This window comes from Cydia amplana, chromosome 10, assembly GCF_948474715.1.
Source record: "Cydia amplana chromosome 10, ilCydAmpl1.1, whole genome shotgun sequence".
In the NCBI taxonomy this organism is placed as follows: domain Eukaryota; kingdom Metazoa; phylum Arthropoda; class Insecta; order Lepidoptera; family Tortricidae; genus Cydia; species Cydia amplana.
In genome coordinates, this window is record NC_086078.1 from 13,561,431 (window position 1) to 13,582,993 (window position 21,563).

The window sequence follows — 21,563 nt, forward strand, 5'->3', positions numbered from 1 at the left end:
AACCACGAATAGGCGCCACTGTAACGCTAGGTCACGCTATGGTAGGGTCGCGGGTCAATGAAACCTCAGGTTACTTAAAAATAACTATATTGTTTTTAAAAATAACTATATTGTCCGTTCCTAACAGCACTGGGTAGATGAGCGCACTGAAAATAACACTGGCCTGACTAGGGTCCGGTAGCGGAGACTCCAAGGTGGATGTTGTAGGGACTAGGCAGCTCCACGTCAGCTAGGCGTGGCTCCAGTGAGTTCCGTGACCGCTTGTAGTACGGCAACTCCAGCCCTTACGCCGGTACTTAGGCGTCGAGTAAATGATCCTGGAAGTCCCAGAGATAAGCGTTAGGGTGCAGGCCATGTCATCTGTTTGTGCCGGTCAAGGTCCAGTGTTAAGGATTGAAGGGAAGCGCAATTACCTAGCTCAACCGGCAACTTTAAAAGCTTATAACAGTATTTAGCACAGCCCTAATATACAATTAAGCACAGAAGCTACATAATGTGAACTCACCCCAGCGGGAAACACTCGACACTAAAACTAATGATATTAATATTATGCACGACACGACAAGCGACGTGTCGAATAACGGAATTTTGATAAAAAGTAACACGCGCTCCCCGTTCGATGGCTCGGAGCGGTGTGAAGGCAGAGAAAACCGAATGCCGCTAGCCGGCGGCGCTCGCGCATCTTCGGAGATGCTCGTTAGTGTTAGGGATCCGCTCTTGTCCGCGTACCGCGGCGCGCGGCGATTAAAACCTTAAGCGCTTTAAGTAAATACCGTGGTTCCGTATTAAAGATTATGTTAACGCGTACACTGAGAGTGCGACGTTACACAACCGAAATATAGAGCAAAAATGAAAGTAAAATATGCTGCTCAGGCCTTAAGCAACACAGTTTCGTCTGTACTCAAGCTCATGGGGCGGTGTTCGGAATACACGAAAGAACAACAACAACAGCTGACTGAGAGTGGAGAGGTCATCCACGATCTGGATCGCCTCTTTGATTTCACGAATGGCCCTTCTGGACCTAAGGACATAATAAAAGGTCAGAGGGAAAATGTATCCCTGAAAACAGAGCACTTAAAAGTGTGGACCGAGTACAGAAAAAAAATTGAAACACTTACATTTTTCAAACCAAACGGCACGCGCGCGAAAAATGTAAGGTGTGTTCAGGGATTCCTCACTACCCTTTGCTCCCTTAGGGATTTATGGGAGGAGATGAAACGCCTCGGGTTTAACTATTTAAACCTGAGGCAACTTAACCAAGACGCCTTGGAAAACTTCTTCGGGGTCATACGGCAGCATAGCCCAACCAACAGAAATCCCACCGTTTCATCTTTTATGGCTGCCGTGAAGTCGACGATAATAACGGGAATGAGCGCTCCACACAGCAGAGGGTTCAACTGTGAACAGGATACCGGCGTGCTACTCACGGACCTCCAAAAATTTGTTTTTGGTCAAGAGGAGGAAACGGAAGCAAGCGAAAACGAAAAAGAATCCGTTGAAAATAAAAACAATGAAAATTTGGATGCTGAGGTCGGTGTGATGCTGAGTATACCCGAAGATGAGGCAGACGAAGTGGAAACGAACCTTGTAAACATTGAAGGTCAACCCATTGTTTACATTAGTGGGTGGTTGGCTATGCGGGTATTGAAGTCAAAATTACAAGCATGTAATGAGTGTAAGAAGAATTTAATAGAAGAAAATCCAGAAAATAACGATGTATTTTGTTACATAAAATTACGAGAATGGTGGGCAGACAAGACCTCACTGACCTATCCCAGTATTTCACTGTGCAACTTCGTCCAAAAGTGTGTAAATATTTTTGAAAAAGACATCATGCCTGTGCTTCACCGCGATAATATTACACAGTCAATAATAACCATATATATGGCAACTACGGACTCGACATTCATAAAATGCGAATTGCATCGCAACAAAATGATTCAAGATATGTCCTCCCGCCTGGCTGTTCTTTTAGTACGTAGGCAATGTCAAAGAATAAACCAAAAAATATCAGCACAAGAAGAAGAAATTGCAGACAAAGTTAAAATGGCACAGCAACAAGGCATTGCTAAGTAGATGCAATTTTATGTATATAAACATATTATGTAGATTTATTGGTCTGCCGTTTAACTGAGGTGGTTGGTAGGATGTTACAGAATAATTTGTATAAGTAATTAAAGATGTTATACAGAGTGCTTCTTTAAAGTTTATTCTAAGACGCAATGTATTGCAAATTTTGTAATGTTTAAAGCGTGACAAGCAACGTCAAACACACTGATGTCAGCGTACATTGAAGGCAATATTTATTTTGTATGAAAAAGAGGAAGTCTAAAGGATTCATACATTTTAAAAGTTGCTGAACAAATGTTTCTTTAGTTTAATTTATTGCTCCTGTTACAGGAAGCACCCGGTATATAAAGTTCTAGCTTCGTTCCGCGACTTCGTTTGCGTAGAATTAGTATTTCAATATACCATTCCATAGTAAATTCCACTACAGCGGAAATTCATTGAAGAGCTTCAATGATGATTTCCCTTGACTTAAACTATTCATAAACATTTCTTTTAAATCGGGTCAGCTATTAACAGACAGACAGGCAGTGATTAAGGATTTATAATATTTTTTTATGGATTTTTTATTCCCAAACTCAACTACCTACATAACGTAACTTTATTACTAACAGCCAATATTACCAATCACCTAGCAGCCCACTAAGCTAAAAAATCGAGCAAGTCGTGCTAGCTAGGGTCAGAACTGCTAGGAAGCGTGAATTAGAAAAATAACGTGTTAAATATGATAAAAATACTCGGCTGTCTTTAATTGAGACTCCACGTGTATGTGCAATCAACTGTTTGGGTGCAATTTGCATTTTGTAATGGTTCGGTTCATTTCTTTTATAAATTTCAAAACATGAAACTGGGTATGCATGTAGCTTATGTAGAGAAAAAAAGTGGAAACATCTTGTTAAGTGGGTGTTACCCTCCCTATTCCAGTTTTGTTCACCATTTTGTAGTTTTTCGATGTTTTTAGAAAAACGATAGAAAAAACAACAAAACTACCTACCTACCAGTAAACAAAACATTTTTACAAAGTATGTTGTTAGGACTTAAAGTTTTTAAGTTATGTGTATTGGTATTTTTGTTGTAACATCAACTGTTTTACTAATAACAATGAAAATCTAATAGCGAAATTGAACACAAGCTGAAAGAATGGAAATGCCCATTGACAAATTGTTTCCACTTCGATTTTTTTCTTGTCTACATAAGCAACATGCATGGTTTTTCACTTCAGGGCTTTGACAAAAGCATTTTGTCACATTAAAACAAACCGCTCCATATTTAATGCAAGTTGGAATGTAGCAATTTTAAATATGTAATGTACCTAGCAATTTTATAATAGAATATAATGTTTTATAAACTCAAAAACAAATTCCGCTGAAGTATAGTCATAAAAAGGTGTATTTAAAAGTGGAAGACATACAGTTGTTGAATATTTTTCATTTATAAACGTCCTTTTGAGCATGAGGAAACTGAGCAGAGTTTTGCATTAGTTTAAATTATTATATTCACCCCTTTTTATTTGTATCTGGCTAATTTTCGAATTGAATGTTTTTTTACCCCTATAACTATTATTTTTGGAAAAAATAATCAATGTAAACGATTAAAGATGAAAGTATTAAAGAAAAAGTGTTCTATTATTTCATAAATGTGGATAAATAAGCGAGAGGTCAAGGTACATGTAATCGTGTCTGTTTTAATGACTTGTATAATTTTTTATTTATTGGGTACAATATAATGTAATGACATGTCACTCATATACGAAATCAACAGGTAAGGTATTAGGTACAGGTCAGCTCTCACTTAGTTATCGAACTCCTAAAACCTGAAATCCTGAATTAACGAAGGCTACGCGGCCGTGCAATAATTTCATCGATATCGATTACAAGCATTTTAAGTTATGGACATCACTATTATCGAATTTTCACATCACTGTCGTTGACATCTGTCATGTGTCAGTGACGTTTAGTGATGGTAACACTCAATTTCCTTATGTTGGTAGCATTACGAAATAAATCTCGTACTATTCATTTTTTCGCACAAATGTATGAAGTTCCGTCTCTTAAAACGTAGTGATTATATTCTCTTTGATGACAGCCAGAGCCAGCTGCAGTCCTGTCAAAATTGTGTCGCCATTGTTCCTGTTTGAGATACAGTTTTTTTGTTGAAAGTTCGTTAGTAATGTAATAGTTTCGTTGAATGTTTCTATTTATTGTAAAATTAGCCAGAATAATTAATTCTTGTTTTTATATCCTTTGTTTGATAAGTCAGAAAACTTTCAAACAAAAACCGCAGCAGTTATATCAAAGCCTTAAACATATTTAAAAAAAATCTAAAGGCGTTTTTTCATTTTTTAAACACATTTATAATAAAGTGGAATCCAGACGAGACAATTTTTCGCCAACCTGATGAAATTGTCCGATCGAATCAGGCCGTGCGGATGCAAACGTCAATTTGATTCCCCGATTAAATCAGCAGGTGCGAACACATAAATGCCAATTTTCGATGTTTTTATCTATGGATTACAAATGGGTGATTAAATTGTGTACGTGTAGACGCTGGATGAGATTGGCTCCAATTATTTTCCTGATCAAATCGGTAGATTTGTCCAGCTCGTCTGGAGACGGCTTTAAATATTTTAAAAAGTTTTCAATACGTCTCTTAAATGTCAAAGTGACACTGACATCGCACCGCATCGCGATCCGGTTTTTATTAGGAGAGGAGTAGAAAAAATATCAGAGGGCTGCAAAAGTTTAATAATAAGTATTTAGCATTATTAGACTAACAATCATTTTCAACCGACTATGTCGAGTAACGTTAACCCCTTGGCGGGAACGGCGCATTTATTAGATGAACTGGACAGTACGTTATTTGACTACTATTGTGTACTTATTGTTTTTAATTGAACATTGTTTGTAATCTTTTTCTTGTTCCATGAAGAGAAACTTATGGTCCTTCTTCGGGATGGTCGCACACTGATTGGATATCTGCGCTGCGTGGACCAGTTTGCGAATCTAGTTCTACATAAAACGATAGAACGAATTCATGTGGGCAAAGAGTATGGTGACATACCCCGAGGAATATTCATCGTAAGGGGGGAAAATGTGGTTCTTCTTGGCGAAATCGTAAGTTGCATTTGGAATTGACTCAATATTCTGAATAGTTTTACATTCTAGAATCTTATTTTCTAATTACTAGTCACTTCTAACTTAAGACTTATCTTATCGGTGATATTTCAGTGAAAGCCACATCAAGTTTTTCCCTTATTTTAAAATCAGACCATTATTACAGTTTTGGTTGCTGCAAATGTAGAGCTATTTAAACTAAGTATCATCAGGTATAAAACTAATCGTAAGTTACTTCCTAGGTACATACCTTACTTTACTCTTTGGTACCTACCTAAAACTGCACCTGGTGTCAACTGCAGTGAAATTTGTTTGCAAGGGTGTTCAACTATCTCTGCAGCTGACTGTACATAGATAGATAAATCAATAATTTTCCTTTTATCCTAATTGAACTTTTTCTAAAATGAAAAGTATACTTTTTATATGACAATCATGTATTAACTCACATTTATAGACGGGTCTAACGCGAAATTTATTCAATTACCTTTATACAGGCTGGATTTTCTTTTTGGGTCAGTGAGGGCAGCTACCAGATCCCGTGCTGCTACGAGAAAATGGTCTTAGAAGACCTTCCCTCGATTTCAAATCAATGAAGATTGGCTGTTACAGATTTTGGAAAAAACATACAGGGTGCGAGAAAAAGGTCATTTTTGACAAACTTTTTTTTTGATGCCAATCGATCCCATTTCTATTGAGGATCAAAAGCTTGTATGGAAGCAAAAAAAAATTTCCGGCTAGAAAAGCCACAAATCGAGGAAAACTTTTCCCGTACAATTTGTATGAAAATGAAAACTTTTATTTTTCACATGATATTTTTGTATGCCAATCGATCCCATTCCTATCCAGTATCAATAGTTTCCTAGGGGTCAACTTACGGTAATGTACTAAAAAGCCACAAATTAATAAAAACTTTCTGCATACATTTACTATGGAGAAAATGTGAAATTTTATTCACAATTTTCTACCTCGCCTATCAGTCCTACAGCAATGTCTTCATACAGTATTATGGTTCATAAAGGTAACAGGACTGATTGGCCAGATAGAAAACTGTGAATTAAATTTCACGTTTTCTCCATAGTAAATGTATGGAAAAAGTTTTCTTTAATTTGTGGCTTTTTAGTACATTACCGTAAGTTGACCCCAAAGAAACTATTGATACTGGATAGGAATGGAATCGATTGGCATACAAAAATAGCATGTGAAAAATAAAAGTTTTCATTTTCATACAAATTGTATGGGAAAAGTTTTCCTCAATTTGTGGCTTTTCTAGCCGGAAATTTTTTTTTGCTTCCATACAAGCTTTTGATCCTCAATAGGAATGGGATCGATTGGCATCAAAAAAAAAGTTTGTCAAAAATGACCATTTTCTCGTAGCAGCACGGGATCTGGTAGCTGCCCTCACTGACCCAAAAAGAAAATCCACCCTGTATACCAATAAATATAGGTAATTATAGGTTTTTATAGGTAATTGAATAAATTTCGCGTTAGACCCGTCTATAAATGTGAGTTGACAATCATGTAATTTTTTTAATTTTCAGGATAAAGACAAAGAAGACAACCTCCCGCTAACAGAAGTGTCCGTAGACGACATCCTAGATGCTCAAAGAAAGGAACAAGATGCCAAAATAGAACAGCAAAAGTTGCTCTCTAAAGCACTAAAGGAGCGAGGACTGAATCTACTGGCGGATCTTGGACATGATGATATGTTTTAACTGTCCATTCCTGTATACCTCTATACTTAAGACTTATTGTTTATAAAATAAATTAGTTATCTTTATTTACATATGTTTTGTTTTTTTATCCTCATTTTCTAGTAGCAGTTTACGAACTATTTTATCTATTTAATGAAGCAATTTTACTATGGAAAATGCGATTTCAATTCAAAATTTCAATACTTAAAAATATTAATTGCCTAGTGTACTCAAAAAAATGCGGTCAAAAGGTCAAAATGTGAAAATTGTTCGTTTCATGTCAGCTGTTAGACAGATATTACAAGAATAAACTGGCAACATGCCGTGTTTGACAACGGATTGACCAATCACAAGAGGCGTGTTGACCAATGTTGCCACTAAAATATTTAAAATCGCAAAAATATGCAAAATGGAACACTAGGGATATTAAATTATTATGGTGTAGGTATTTCAAATTTGAAAAAGGATTTTAAATCACTATCATATTATTCTATTTTAGTTATACATATTTATTTAGATTTTATTCATATTTGTTTTAATTTTACATATTTGGAAATAAAAAATGTTAGTACGAAATATGTAGTTTCAGAACGTTGTTTCGTTTGGCCGTTGTGACAAACTTGACGTTTGAAAACAATGAAAACGGGCGCAAACAGAAAGAAAATAAATTAGAATAATAGCGTATTTAAAGTAGAATATGTTAGTTATACAAAAACAGTTTGTATACAAAAGATTCCTTTGTAAAATATAAGTGATATTGTGTAAAACATGTGTCAAATTACGATTTTACCGAACTGAGTAGTCTTGTAGACCATGTGCAAAGTTTAATAATATAAAATGGGTTCCCCGGACGAATTACTGATAGAAAGACTGCGGAAAGAGAACTTAGATCAATTCTTTACTTTAGTGCGCATGCATCTATCTTTTGTGGTGGACATAAATACAGACGAGTAAGTAGTTAAAAGAAAATATTGTCAACGTGTTTTCATCTGAATAATAGCAATTATTACATTGCACTTTTATGTTTATTCCAGTGTTGATTGTTCAACTGATAAACCAAAGCAATTTAGATGGAATTTTCATAAGAAGATAAAGAATTCGGCGCCTAGTTCTAGTCAACAGAGCAATGGCAGTGGTGCAAAGATTGGTGCAGAACCAAGCTCTATTACTGAGGATGGTATCCTGAGGCTTAACGAATTGATTGACTTTTTGTCATTGCCAGAAAGTAAGCATATTTCATTTACAATTATAGGTCTTTATGCATAACATAATATTCAATTTATGAATACTGAAGAACAAGGTTTAAATTTTCACAAGTTTATTGTAGGAGATTTCCTTTATGTATGTTTTTGACTAATGTTAAATGCAAATTTACATTATTCTAAACTTACTAGTTTAGTATAATTTCTAAAACCCCTGTGGATACCATTTCCTGACCAAAACTTATTGAATTCTAGATGTAACACAAGAAGGTATATTCCGGCGCACAGGCTCCCTCACAAGACAGCAGGAGCTGAAGCAGCTGCTGCTAACTGGCTCAAGCCTCGGGCTGGAAGAAGGCAGGTTCACGGTGCATGACTGTGCGTCGGTACTGAAGGGCTTCCTTGCTGAGCTGCCGCAGCCGTTACTGATGGATCAGTATTATCAGACTTATTGTACTTTAGCTGGTATGTTCTTTAGGTTTTTTTGTGCAGTGAGGTTTTAGAAAGACTAGATTTTTTTTTTATGGAAAAATACTGACAAAATTTATTTTTAAAGATTTTTGTTTTATTCACATAGAAATTTGACATACTGTCTACTTAATGAATGTGTAAGGGCCAGTTGCACCATCCGCACTTGACAGACTGATCAATGTCACCCGGCGTGCCCCCGGCGGTTTAGTATGAAACTTTCCATTCAATCAAATTTAGCTAACTCTTTAACGATGACTAACAGTTGGTGCAACTGACCCTAATTTTTTGTTGTTGTTTTGTTTACAGTGCAGTTGCTACCTTTATTTACATTGCACACCTGTTTTTAAATTTATTGTCTTTTGTGGTGGGACAAAATATATTTACTATACTTCCATTGAATTATTGTCACTGAATTATTCGGTATGTCAAATGTGAATAAAACTAAAATCTTTAAGTACTCAATATGTAAGGGATTCTGTAAATTTTCTAATAATTTACATTACCAATACAATAAAAAATGGGTATTTAATTTAACTTATTAAATTAATTCTCTTTCCCAGACACAACCCTTCATCGTAATCACCGGATGATTTCCATTCTGTCCACAGCCCAATATCCCCCGAACCTGGAAGCATCAGAGCCCAAACTCCTCACGGCCCTACAGCTCTTACTACTGCTCCTGGCGCCGCTGCACCGCAACTTTCTACAACGACTCCTCACGCTGCTCACACTGGTGGCCGACAATGAGGCTTCAAACAGAATGTCCCCGGACACACTGGCTACTATGTTCACGCCGCACTTACTGTGCCCAAGAAAGGTAATTGGGCCAACTAACTGATCATTGATCCTTTAAAAATACAAACTTGGCCTAAAAATACATTTTATAAATTCTATAAAACTCGCCAAAAGTGTAAAGTTTGATGGTGAGGTACGTTCAGTTTTAGGGTTCCGTACCCAAAGGGTAACAACGTGGCCCCTATTACTAAGACTGTGCTAAGACTCCACTTTCTGTCTGTCACCAGGCTGTTAGGCTTGTGTCGGTCGCGAACTAAGAACTGTTAAGAATGAAATCCCGTTAAGGACCGAAAGGAACTAAATCTTTTTGCGCTCTCTTAATCGGTCTTTAGGTCCAGTTAGTTCAGTGGGATTGTAGAGCGCTTGACTGAGAGAAACAGAAAACGGTCGGAACGAAACGGTTCACAATGTCGCTCGCACAAGTGCGAACGAGATGAAAGAATCACGTGACACGCCAAATCCCGAAAAGTCTTAAGGAAAATCAAATATTTTTCTATATATTTTAATTTATTTACTGTGTTAACGTGTTTTAATGTTTAATATCGACCTAATCATATCGTACAAATTGAATTATATTTAGTTACAAAAGATGGGGCAAAATCAAGTGTAAAACCGATTCCTATTCATTCCCGGCTCTCAACAAGTTCAACGACCGAACTGAACTAAAGGAACTAAAAGAGCGAACTAGTTCGTTCGACCGATTGACAGAGAGCGGAGCGCGCTCTGTAGTGAACGAGCAGGCACAAGCCTACAGGCTGTATCTCATGGTAGCTATAGTTGATTTTTAGGGTTCCGTAGCCAAATGGCAAAAAACGGAACCCTTATAGATTCGTCATGTCTGTCTGTCTGTCCGTCCGTATGTCACAGCCACTTTTCTCCGAAACTATAAGAACTATACTGTTGAAACTTGGTAAGTAGATGTATTCTGTGAACCGCATTAAGATTTTCACACAAAAATAGAAAAAAAAACAATAAATTTTTGGGGTTCCCCATACTTAGAACTGAAACGCAAAAATTTTTTTTTCATCAGACCCATACGTGTGGGGTATCTATGGATAGGTCTTCAAAAATGATATTGAGGTTTCTAATATCATTTTTTTCTAAACTGAATAGTTTGCGCGAGAGACACTTCCAAAGTGGTAAAATGTGTCCCCCCCCCCCCCTGTAACTTCTAAAAAAATAACAGAATGATAAAACTAAAAAAAATATATGATGTACATTACCATGTAAACTTCCACCGAAAATTGGTTTGAACGAGATCTAGTAAGTAGTTTTTTTTTATACGTCATAAATCGCCTAAATACGGAACCCTTCATGGGCGAGTCCGACTCGCACTTGGCCGCTTTTTTTCACAGATGATGTTTTTCTGTTGCAACAACAAATACAGGTGTTCACGGAAGACCAGCGTCAGGTACTACTCCAGTAGGGCCCGGCATCATGCTGAGTGTTCACCTTTTTCAGTGTAGTGACAGTGTACAAGTTAGTTATAAGTTTTTCAGTGTAGTGACAGTGTACAAGTTAGTTATAAGTTTTTCAGTGTAGTGACAGTGTACAAGTTAGTTATAAGTTTTTCTTTTTTTTCTTTCTCCCTGTGTATGTACTGTATAACTGTGTACCTATCAGGGATGTTGCGAATATCCGCATCCGCATCCGCAACCGCGGAACTTCCGCATGATTCTCAACATCCGCATCCGCATCCGCATCCGCATAAAATCGATGCGGATTTAATGCGGATGCGGATGTGAAACAGGTCGGTACAGGAACGTCTTAGCATTGGCTTAAGTACTAGACTGCTAGGTAATTTAGTCATTAATCAAAAAAAACTATTAGAAATGAGCAGTCAAGCGTGAGTGGGACTTAATGTACGGAACCCTTGGAACGCGAGTCCGACTCGCACTTGGCCGGTTTTTTGAAATAAAAATTACTAAAATGTAATATTTGACGTTTTTTATGGTACTATCTTGACATCCGCATCCGCATCCGCATCCGCGGATGTGAGCCTTTAAAAATCCGCATCCGCATCCGCATCCGCGGATGTCAAAAAATCGGCATCCGCAACATCCCTGGTACCTATGCTGAAATAAATCATATTCTATTCATATTCTATTCTATTCATATTCTATTCTATTCTAAATACTTTAAACCTATACTTCTGTGTTCCAAGCTATCCCCCGAGACGTTCCACGCGGACGCCATAGCGCTGTCCCCCGTGATCAGCTTCATGATCCGCCTCTCGGGCCGGTTGTTCCTGGCGCCGCCGCAGCTGGCCACGGACGCGCGCGCGTACTTCACGGCCAGGGAAGCCAGGCTCGACGAGAGCGTCTCCGATAAGTACGTACTTACATTTTTAGGATTTTTTTTTTTTTTTTTCTTCCGTTCCAATAGGGCGTTCCATCCTAATCCTTTATCCTAAGGCCTACCTATAGTACCTGTTCAGTTCGATGTAATTTAAACCATGTTCAATTGGAACAAAGTCGCTTTTTCTTTGTTTCGTTCAATTTTCAAAAGTGATTCCACTGTCCTTGAAATGAACTAAAACAACTTCTGCACCACTTCACGACACATGAAGACATTTTTAATTACAAAAAAACGTAGTTTTTATAAACCAATTTAGCCATCCGTCACTGACTGTCATCTCGGCCAACTGAAGTGCCAATCGAACAGTCTGTAAGCACCGCCTACAATCGAATACTTTACGTTGGGTCATAATCGAATACTTTACGTTGGGTCATAATCGAATACTTTACGTTGGGTCATAATCGAATAGTTTACGTTGGGTCATGATCCGCCTCTCGGGCCGGTTGTTCCTGGCGCCGCCGCAGCTGGCCACGGACGCGCGCGCGTACTTCACGGCCAGGGAAGCCAGGCTAGACGAGAGCGTCTCCGATAAGTACGTACATTTTTAGGATTCCGTTCCAATAGGGCGTTCCATCCTAATCCTTTATCCTCCTAAGGCCTACCTATAGTACCTGATCAGTTCGATGTAATTTAAACCATGTTCAATTGGAACAAAGTCGCTTTTTCTTTGTTTCGTTCAATTTTCAAAAGTGATTCCACTGTCCTTGAAATGAACTAAAACAACTTCTGCACCACTTCACGACACATGAAGACATTTTTAATTATAAAAAAACGTAGTTTTTATAAACCAATTTAGCCATCCGTCACTGACTGTCATCTCGGCCAACTGAAGTGCCAATCGAACAGTCTGTAAGCACCGCCTACAATCGAATACTTTACGTTGGGTCATAATCGAATACTTTACGTTGGGTCATAATCGAATACTTTACGTTGGGTCATAATCGAATACTTTACGTTGGGTCATGATCCGCCTCTCGGGCCGGTTGTTCCTGGCGCCGCCGCAGCTGGCCACGGACGCGCGCGCGTACTTCACGGCCAGGGAAGCCAGGCTAGACGAGAGCGTCTCCGATAAGTACGTACATTTTTAGGATTCCGTTCCAATAGGGCGTTCCATCCTAATCCTTTATCCTCCTAAGGCCTACCTATAGTACCTGATCAGTTCGATGTAATTTAAACCATGTTCAATTGGAACAAAGTCGCTTTTTCTTTGTTTCGTTCAATTTTCAAAAGTGATTCCACTGTCCTTGAAATGAACTAAAACAACTTCTGCACCACTTCACGACACATGAAGACATTTTTAATTATAAAAAAACGTAGTTTTTATAAACCAATTTAGCCATCCGTCACTGACTGTCATCTCGGCCAACTGAAGTTGCCAATCGAACAGTCTGTAAGCACCGCCTACAATCGAATACTTTACGTTGGGTCATAATCGAATACTTTACGTTGGGTCATAATCGAATACTTTACGTTGGGTCATGATCCGCCTCTCGGGCCGGCTGTTCCTGGCGCCGCCGCAGCTGGCCACGGACGCGCGCGCGTACTTCACGGCCAGGGAAGCCAGGCTAGACGAGAGCGTCTCCGATAAGTACGTACATTTTTAGGGTTCCGTACCCAAAGGGTAAAAACGGGACCCTATTACTAAAACTCCGCTGTCCGTCCGTCCGTCCGTCCGTCCGTCTGTCACCAGGCTGTATCTCACGAACCGTGATAGCTAGACAGTTGAAATTTTCACAGATGATGTATTTCTGTTGCCGCTATAACAAAAAATACTAAAAACAGAATAAAATTAAGATTTAAGTGGGGCTCCCATACAACAAACGTGATTTTTGACCGAAGTTAAGCAACGTCGGGCGGGGTCAGTACTTGGATGGGTGACCGTTTTTTTGGTTGTTTTTCTTTATTTTTTGTTGATGGTGCGGAACCCTCCGTGCGCGAGCCCGACTCGCACTTGGCCGGTTTTTAGGATTCTATTCTTTTAGGGTCCCTATCCTTTCCATTAGGGTGACCATCCTAATACTATTACTGAGCCTTCATTATCCGTCTTTCAGCGAGCGTGACGAGAACTGTAATTGATAAACATTGAAAATTTCAGTGTATACAAATAAATATAGTAATAAAATTAAGGATTTCTTGAAGATCGCTCTTTATCGAGTCTCTTTATAAGACCGCCTGTGTTACTCTGTCTTCATTTATTATGTTTACTTCTGCTCGTGTTTCTGTTTTCTTTTATTGAAGTGTACAATAAAGAGTATTTGTAGGTATTGTATTGTTTGTGTGTCTCTGTAAATGTTTTTTGAGGTTGTGAAATAAAGATGATTTGTATTGTATTGTTGTCTCTATAGAGGTTAAAACGCTTTGTCTCTATAATGACTAAAACACGAACCTCTAACCTAACCTGTGTGTTGGTATGGCGCTCTAGGCTCTAGCAAGCTTGAATTGCATTTTTCGTATGTTAAGGCTAAAAATGTGGCGTTTGAGTGTGATAGAATTTAAAAATTGACAAGTAAGTTTTGGAAACAATCCTCTAAACGCATTCCGCATGACGTTTGGTGCTCAGTGTTAAAAAAATTATCTTAACATTTCAGAACGGCAGCAAACACGGTGTACACATTCGTGGACCGAGGCCGGACGGCAGCTGAGAACTCCTCCAACCCTACCGACACAGCCTTAGCGCAGTTATACGCGCACATACAAGCGCTGCCCGAGTCTACACACAAACGACGGCTTATCAAACACTTCAACCGGCAGAATGGATACGGTAAGACGAACTTATCCATTCTACAAACACAGTGTACACATTCGTGGACCGAGGCTGGATACAGCAGAGAACTCCAAATGTACCGACACAGCCTTAGCGCAGTTATACGCGCACATACAAGCGCTGCCCGAGTCTACACACAAACGACGGCTCATCAAACACTTCAACCGGCAGAATGGATACGGTAAGCTGAACTTATCCATTCTACAAACACGGTGTACACATTCGTGGACCGAGGCTGGATACAGCAGAGAACTCCAAATCTACCGACACAGCCTTAGCGCAGTTATACGCGCACATACAAGCGCTGCCCGAGTCTACACACAAACGACGTCTCATCAAACACTTCAACCGGCAGAATGGATACGGTAAGCTGAACTTATCCATTCTACAAACACGGTGTACACATTCGTGGACTGAGGCCGGACGGCAGCAGAGAACTTGTCCAACCCTACCGACACAGCCTTAGCGCAGTTATACGCGCATATACAAGCGCTGCCCGAGTCTACACACAAACGACGGCTCATCAAACACTGTTCAGCGGTGCGGTGGTTGTAGCTGGTTCGTAGAGGTAGAAGAACAGAAACTCCGTCTTGTAGCCACAAATATATTTTATATAAAAGTAGAAAATTAACACGTACTATTCGTATAGGTGTAAAAATGTGAAGCCAATGTTACTACGGTTTCTATGGTAACGAAAGTAAGAAGTTTTGTTGGACTTGCCAACAAACACTTCAACCGGCAGAATGGATACGGTAAGACGAACTTATCCATTCTACCAACACGGTGTACACATTCGTGGACCGAGGCTGGATACAGCAGAGAACTCCAACCCTACCGACACAGCCTTAGCACAGTTATACGCGTATATACAAGCGTTGCCCGAGTCTACACACAAACGACGGCTCATCAAACACTTCAACCGGCAGAATGGATACGGTAAGCTGAACTTATCCATTCTACAAACACGGTGTATACATTCGTGGACCGAGGCCGGATACAGCAGAGAACTCCAACCCTACCGACACAGCCTTAGCGCAGTTATACGCGCATATACAAGCGCTGCCCGAGTCTACACACAAACGACGGCTTATCAAACACTTCAACCGGCAGAATGGATACGGTAAGCTGAACTTATCCATTCTACAAACACGGTGTACACATTCGTGGACCGAGGCTGGATACAGCAGAGAACTCCAACCCTACCGACACAGCCTTAGCGCAGTTATACGCGCACATACAAGCGCTGCCCGAGTCTACACACAAACGACGTCTCATCAAACACTTCAACCGGCAGAATGGATACGGTAAGACGAACTTATCCATTCTACCAACACGGTGTACACATTCGTGGACCGAGGCTGGATACAGCAGAGAACTCCTCCAAATCTACCGACACAGCCTTAGCGCAGTTATACGCGTATATACAAGCTCTGCCCGAGTCTACACACAAACAACGTCTCATCAAACACTTCAACCGGCAGAATGGATACGGTAAGCTGAACTTATCCATTCTACAAACACGATGTACACATTCGTGGACTGAGGCCGGACGGCAGCAGAGAACTTGTCCAACCCTACCGACACAGCCTTAGCGCAGTTATACGCGCACATACAAGCGCTGCCCGAGTCTACACACAAACGACGGCTCATCAAACACTTCAACCGGCAGAATGGATACGGTAAGACGAACTTATCCATTCTACCAACACGGTGTACACATTCGTGGACCGAGGCTGGATACAGCAGAGAACTCCTCCAAATCTACCGACACAGCCTTAGCGCAGTTATACGCGTATATACAAGCTCTGCCCGAGTCTACACACAAACAACGTCTCATCAAACACTTAACCGGCAGAATGGATACGGTAAGCTGACCCAACCCAATGGATAGTATCCATTTCACAAACATCATTATACACATTCATCAACGGAGAATGTGAATGCCTTGAATGTCAAGGCGTTGCAGTTCGTGTTCAGATATTTTTGAGCACCTCGGCCGCTCCGATATATGTGATGGCGAATGTAGATCAGCAGAGGACATCTCCAACCCTTTTGAATAGGCCTCTAAATATGGTAAGCTGAACTTTTCAGTTACTTGGCAATGAATATACTTATATTTGTAAACTGTGGGAAAGTAAAAGTGTGTGCGCGTATGATACTGTCATCGCGAATAGACCAAGTTGCGGATTTATTCATAAGTAAATTTAGTTAAATTTTGTCCCTTTTTAACAAACCCAAATGTCAAAATGATGGATAAGGACAAAGCAATGGCTATATCAAAATGGGTTATTGTTATACTTCACAAGCGTTTATGAATAACGCCAAATATTTTAGCTGAAATATAGAGTCCTATTTTAAGCCATAATATCTCTATTTTGTAGGCACACCGATTCAGATCCAGAGGACGGGCAAAGTCGCGGGCTCTAGAAGTTTCGGAGACTCCATCAAGAGGCACATTTTCAACAAGGGACTCCTTAATAAAACGCCGAAGAAAGGATCCGGCTCCACTATCAATTCCATTGAAGAGGTATGTTTTTAAAGCGTAAGAAATATCGATAAATGACGAGAAATCACTTACAAAGACTGCACATGAAGTGTACATTAGGAAGTGTTTACAGATGTAGTGAATAATCCTTTACCATCGTATTTTCACGGAAACGCACGAGCGTGTTATCTCAGTACAAAAACCGGCCAAGTGCGAGTCGGACTCGCGCACGGAGGGTTCCGCACCATCAACAAAAAATAGAGCAAAACAAGCAAAAAAACGGTCACCCATCCAAGTACTGACCCCGCCCGACGTTGCTTAACTTCGGTCAAAAATCACGTTTGTTTTGTTGTATGGGAGCCCCACTTAAATCTTTATTTTATTCTGTTTTTAGTATTTGTTGTTATAGCGGCAACAGAAATACATCATCTGTGAAAATTTCAACTGTCTAGCTATCACGGTTCGTGAGATACAGCCTGGTGACACGACGGACGGACGGACGGACGGACGGACAGCGGAGTCTTAGTAATAGGGTCCCGTTTTTACCCTTTGGGTACGGAACCCTAAAAAGTAAGGTTGACTGAACGATTCCGAGAAAATACGATGGCAAAGGATTGTCCACTACATCTGTACCGCCACATAATATATAAGATGTAATTATACTTGTAAAATACATTACCGCGAGCTATGCTGAGTTCCTTACTACAACATGTCATGTTCACCCCTAGAACTAAGTAGAACTTATTCTACTGTGTAATCGTATCATCGGCAACCTATGCTTTTGTTTTGTTAATAACTATTTTCATTGGTAATCAAAAAAGTTGTTTACTAATTAGCAGTGATCGGCACGACCCGTGTCGCACGGTGTCAATGACCTCAATCATTATGTTAACATGGATATGCCCCGAGATTTCGGTCTTTTTAGGAAGTCAGTATTTCCGATTGTAGTACATAAAGGTATTCCACACAGGAAGATGAATGATTTTTACCATTAAATAAAACGACATCAAGTTCAAAATAGGTATATAATCACATAGTAATATATCATTTTTTTATTTAATAATTAATTATTATTTATAAGTTTATTTAACACTTTATCGTATATTTGCAAATATATATCATACAATAAAATTATTCTATTTAACAAAATCACGGAGTTATGTTATAATCTAATCATGTCCATATTATGATTTCTGCTCGCAATCCCGCGGTGCGTCACGGGTCGTGCCGATCACTGCTAATTAGTAGAAAACGGTATATATTCAATATTATACAACTTTTTCGAATATCAACTACTAACATTGTGTGTACGCATTGTGATTCATCCCTCTGTCTCTCTCTAACTTTCCGCCCATACCCCGCATCTAACGCATGCCTTATTTCCAGAAAAAGAAACGCCTTGACGACAAAACCGATATGTTACATAAGAACATCGTTCTTAAGAACCTGGTCCATAGAATCGCAAGTTCCGAATCGTTGGATGATGATTACGATTCGGACGCTAGCAATGAAAGCACTTTATCCGAAGGAGCTATTAGTAGACGCAGGAAAACTAGTCCCAAATTCGTATCAGAACCGAATTTAAGCATGATAGATAGCGAGGAAACACCTAAAAACACCAAGAAAGCCTCTAGACTATTCCGTTCAAAATTACTGTCCGCATCACAGAACATAAATAAGAAATACCAAAAGCGAAACACAGTCATAAAAGGCACACCGACCTCATGCGTCTCATGTTTCGATGAGCAAGGTTCAGAAAATGACTTGTCATACGACAGTCCGATCAAGGAGACTCCGAAGAAAAGACCCATCGAAGAATTCCGCTTGCACTATTTGACAAGCACCCCGGGCATAGCGGAGGCGCCTATTATAGAAGACTGTGCCACGCCTTACACAGTCAACTTTAGACGGGCTTCGATGTCTCCTATAACGAAATCTACGCAGAAACTGTCGAAGGCTATGCAGGTTTGTTTGCATGACTAACATCATTGTTTAATGTTTGTTTGCAGCAAGGAGTAACGTCTTTTTTAAACTTTTTGGAATTGAAAATACTCGAACCAATGATAAGTCTTTACACAAACTAGGCGAAATTAAACCTTATGTCAATGATAGACAGTCTTAATTTAGCTCAATATGTTATTATTCCTTGCTGTTTCATAATCATTGTGTGTCCGTGTTTGTTACTGACTTCTTAATCTTCTCAAAATATCATCTTTCTTTGTCTTTTAAGGGGCCCACTGATTAACAGTCCGCCGGGCGATAGCGGCCTGTCAGTTAGAACAAAAAGTTGACAGTTCCGAACAACTGACAGGCTGATATCGTCCAGCGGACTGGTAATCAGTGGGCCCCTTTATAACTTCATAATTATTTTTGCATTTTGTTACTTTCAATATTATTTTTTGCAGCCATGCCTTACAGAAAAAAAGCTAGAATAATACAGAAAATTCGAAGCTAAGATTATAATTTAGGTTGGATATTTGTTGACAGCTGAAGTAGATGACTTAACTGAAGTAACTGAACGTTTCATCAACTTTTGAAAACCAGTGTAACCATATATTGTACAGAGCCGTACCATGTCGGTGACGGTGGTTATGGTGATCCACTTATAGCACTCAAATTCAAATCATGAATATATCCTACCTACATTTTACACATCTAATACAGAAAACTCGTTTCGAGCGTCCCGCTCAAGTCAACCGTAGCTAGCTGTAACGTAACAAGATCGCCACTTAAGCTTTGGATTCCTCCGAAAACGGTGCCGTCATATGACGGCCGTCATATAGCGGCCGCAAGACGGCCGTCTTTACGGTGGCGACATGTGGAAAGTACCACGGCGTCATAACACACCGTCATCCACCAAGGTCAAAGCGGCAAATTTGAAAAATGTAGGCGCGATAGGATAACGTCCCATAGAAAATTTGGATTTCGCGCCTTTTCCTACTGACAAGATTTGCTTGATCATCTATAATTTACTTGGAGGATGAAATATCATCAGAAGAGGAAAATAATCGTAGTACGGAATCATTTATTCAAATCTCGTGTCATTTATTCAAAATGGCGTCACCGCTATCTAATAAAACGTTCACGAAACTATCGACAAGGTCATGACGGCCGTCATCTTACGTTACGTTGACAATCAACGTAACGTAACGCCGTCTAGGAAACCGCGCCATCTTGTTTACATAGACAACGTTCTAGTGACGTCAGTCAACGCTATATAGCGGCCGTAATATGACGGCACCGTTTTCGGAGGAATCCAAAGCTTAACGATGCGTTACAGACCAGTCGTCACACCATCATCTGACAGCATCACTGACATGTTGCAGGAGTCGATAATGACGCCGCGGTCGCGCAAGCCGCTCATCATCACGTGCGAGCAGCGCGACGCGGCGTGCGAGCGAGACAACAGCGGGACGGCGCGGGAACGAGACGCGACGAGTGAAGCTAGCGCGCTCGGGTTGGCGCGGGATAATGACAGCGATTTTGTGTCGTCGGACGATGATACAAGGTCGACGTTCTCTTGTGAAAGGTAAGACATTTCGGCTGCACCTTCTGTGGATTAACTGTAATATGGCAGACCGGAAATTTTCGGATGAGCCCAATTATCCATGCTCCACTGACATAGTAGAAGTATTTAGTAGTAGTTGTAGTAGCCCTTTTTATTTCCAGTTAAAACGATAAGCATTTATACTCTGCTAAAATACTGTTGCTAATACATAGTTTGAACCATAATTAGATCTAACAGAATCTTTACAGCGTTTAACCTTAAAATATCAGTAGCAAACATGTTACTTCTTTGTCATGTGAGAACTTTAAGTCAGGTTAAAAGGAAACACCTTGCTAAGGAACTTTTATTCCTAAGCAAGGTGTTTCCTTTTTACCTGACTACGAAAAAATCAAAAGGAAGGGTTGTGTGTGATGTCACAAACGTCAAACACTCAGTACAATAATATTGTGCCGATTGTTGAACAAGGTGATTTAAAATAAAAAGAAGATCCTGGATCCAACAACAACAACATTTCGATTTGTATCATTGCAGATCAATGACATCGATACCACGTTCCCGAACGTTCGACGGGCGCTCCCTGTCCGCAGGCGACATTAGCCCGCTGCGCTCACAAGCCACCCGATTTATCCTCACCCATCCCCGACCCACCATGGACCTCAACGCCACGCTAGAACCCCCAAGGATAACACTCACCCAAGAACCAGCCCGGTCCCTCACGGAACCCTTCCGTGAGTACCTCCTCGGCAGATCCGTACTTACCGCTACCCCTGTCGACTTGTCCATACTCAACACTTCCAAAGACAAAGAGGGAATATCCGATTCCCTTCTGTACTGCCTCGACGGCAACGTGCCGTCGGATCTGACCTCCTCGATCGGGAATCTGGCCGTGAATAATGAATCGCTTCGCTCTCCCCTGAAAAATGTGAACGAACTCGCCGAGAGTCCGAACAGAAAAAGGGCCAGTTCGTTAGTTTATAAAGACGAAGTCGGTGTAAAGAAAGCGCTGGTTGAAAAGGAGAATGTCGGCGAGGCGGCTTACGAAATCAGAGAGACTGATCTTTAGATAATGTTAAATATATCCGCCCCCGAATGTTGGCATTGTGATAAAA

The 21,563-nt window shown here is 40.1% G+C and overlaps 2 protein-coding genes across 2 annotated transcripts; both read left to right on the forward strand.

Annotated features, from left to right (window-relative positions):
* Nucleotides 1-4,780: 4,780 nt before the first annotated feature.
* LOC134651581 (U6 snRNA-associated Sm-like protein LSm1) lies at nt 4,781-6,961 on the forward strand. Its single transcript, XM_063506686.1, has 3 exons — nt 4,781-4,917; nt 4,996-5,180; nt 6,719-6,961. The coding sequence occupies exons 1-3, from the start codon at nt 4,860-4,862 to the stop codon at nt 6,890-6,892; spliced, it is 417 nt and encodes a 138-aa protein (XP_063362756.1). The 5' UTR covers nt 4,781-4,859; the 3' UTR covers nt 6,893-6,961.
* A 519-nt stretch (nt 6,962-7,480) lies between these two features.
* On the forward strand, nt 7,481-21,557 carry LOC134651477 (uncharacterized). Its single transcript, XM_063506589.1, has 10 exons — nt 7,481-7,821; nt 7,906-8,096; nt 8,329-8,538; nt 9,153-9,361; nt 11,504-11,670; nt 14,286-14,458; nt 16,843-16,988; nt 18,333-18,911; nt 20,273-20,475; nt 20,986-21,557. The coding sequence occupies exons 1-10, from the start codon at nt 7,709-7,711 to the stop codon at nt 21,515-21,517; spliced, it is 2,523 nt and encodes an 840-aa protein (XP_063362659.1). The 5' UTR covers nt 7,481-7,708; the 3' UTR covers nt 21,518-21,557.
* The last annotated feature ends 6 nt before the right edge of the window (nt 21,558-21,563 follow it).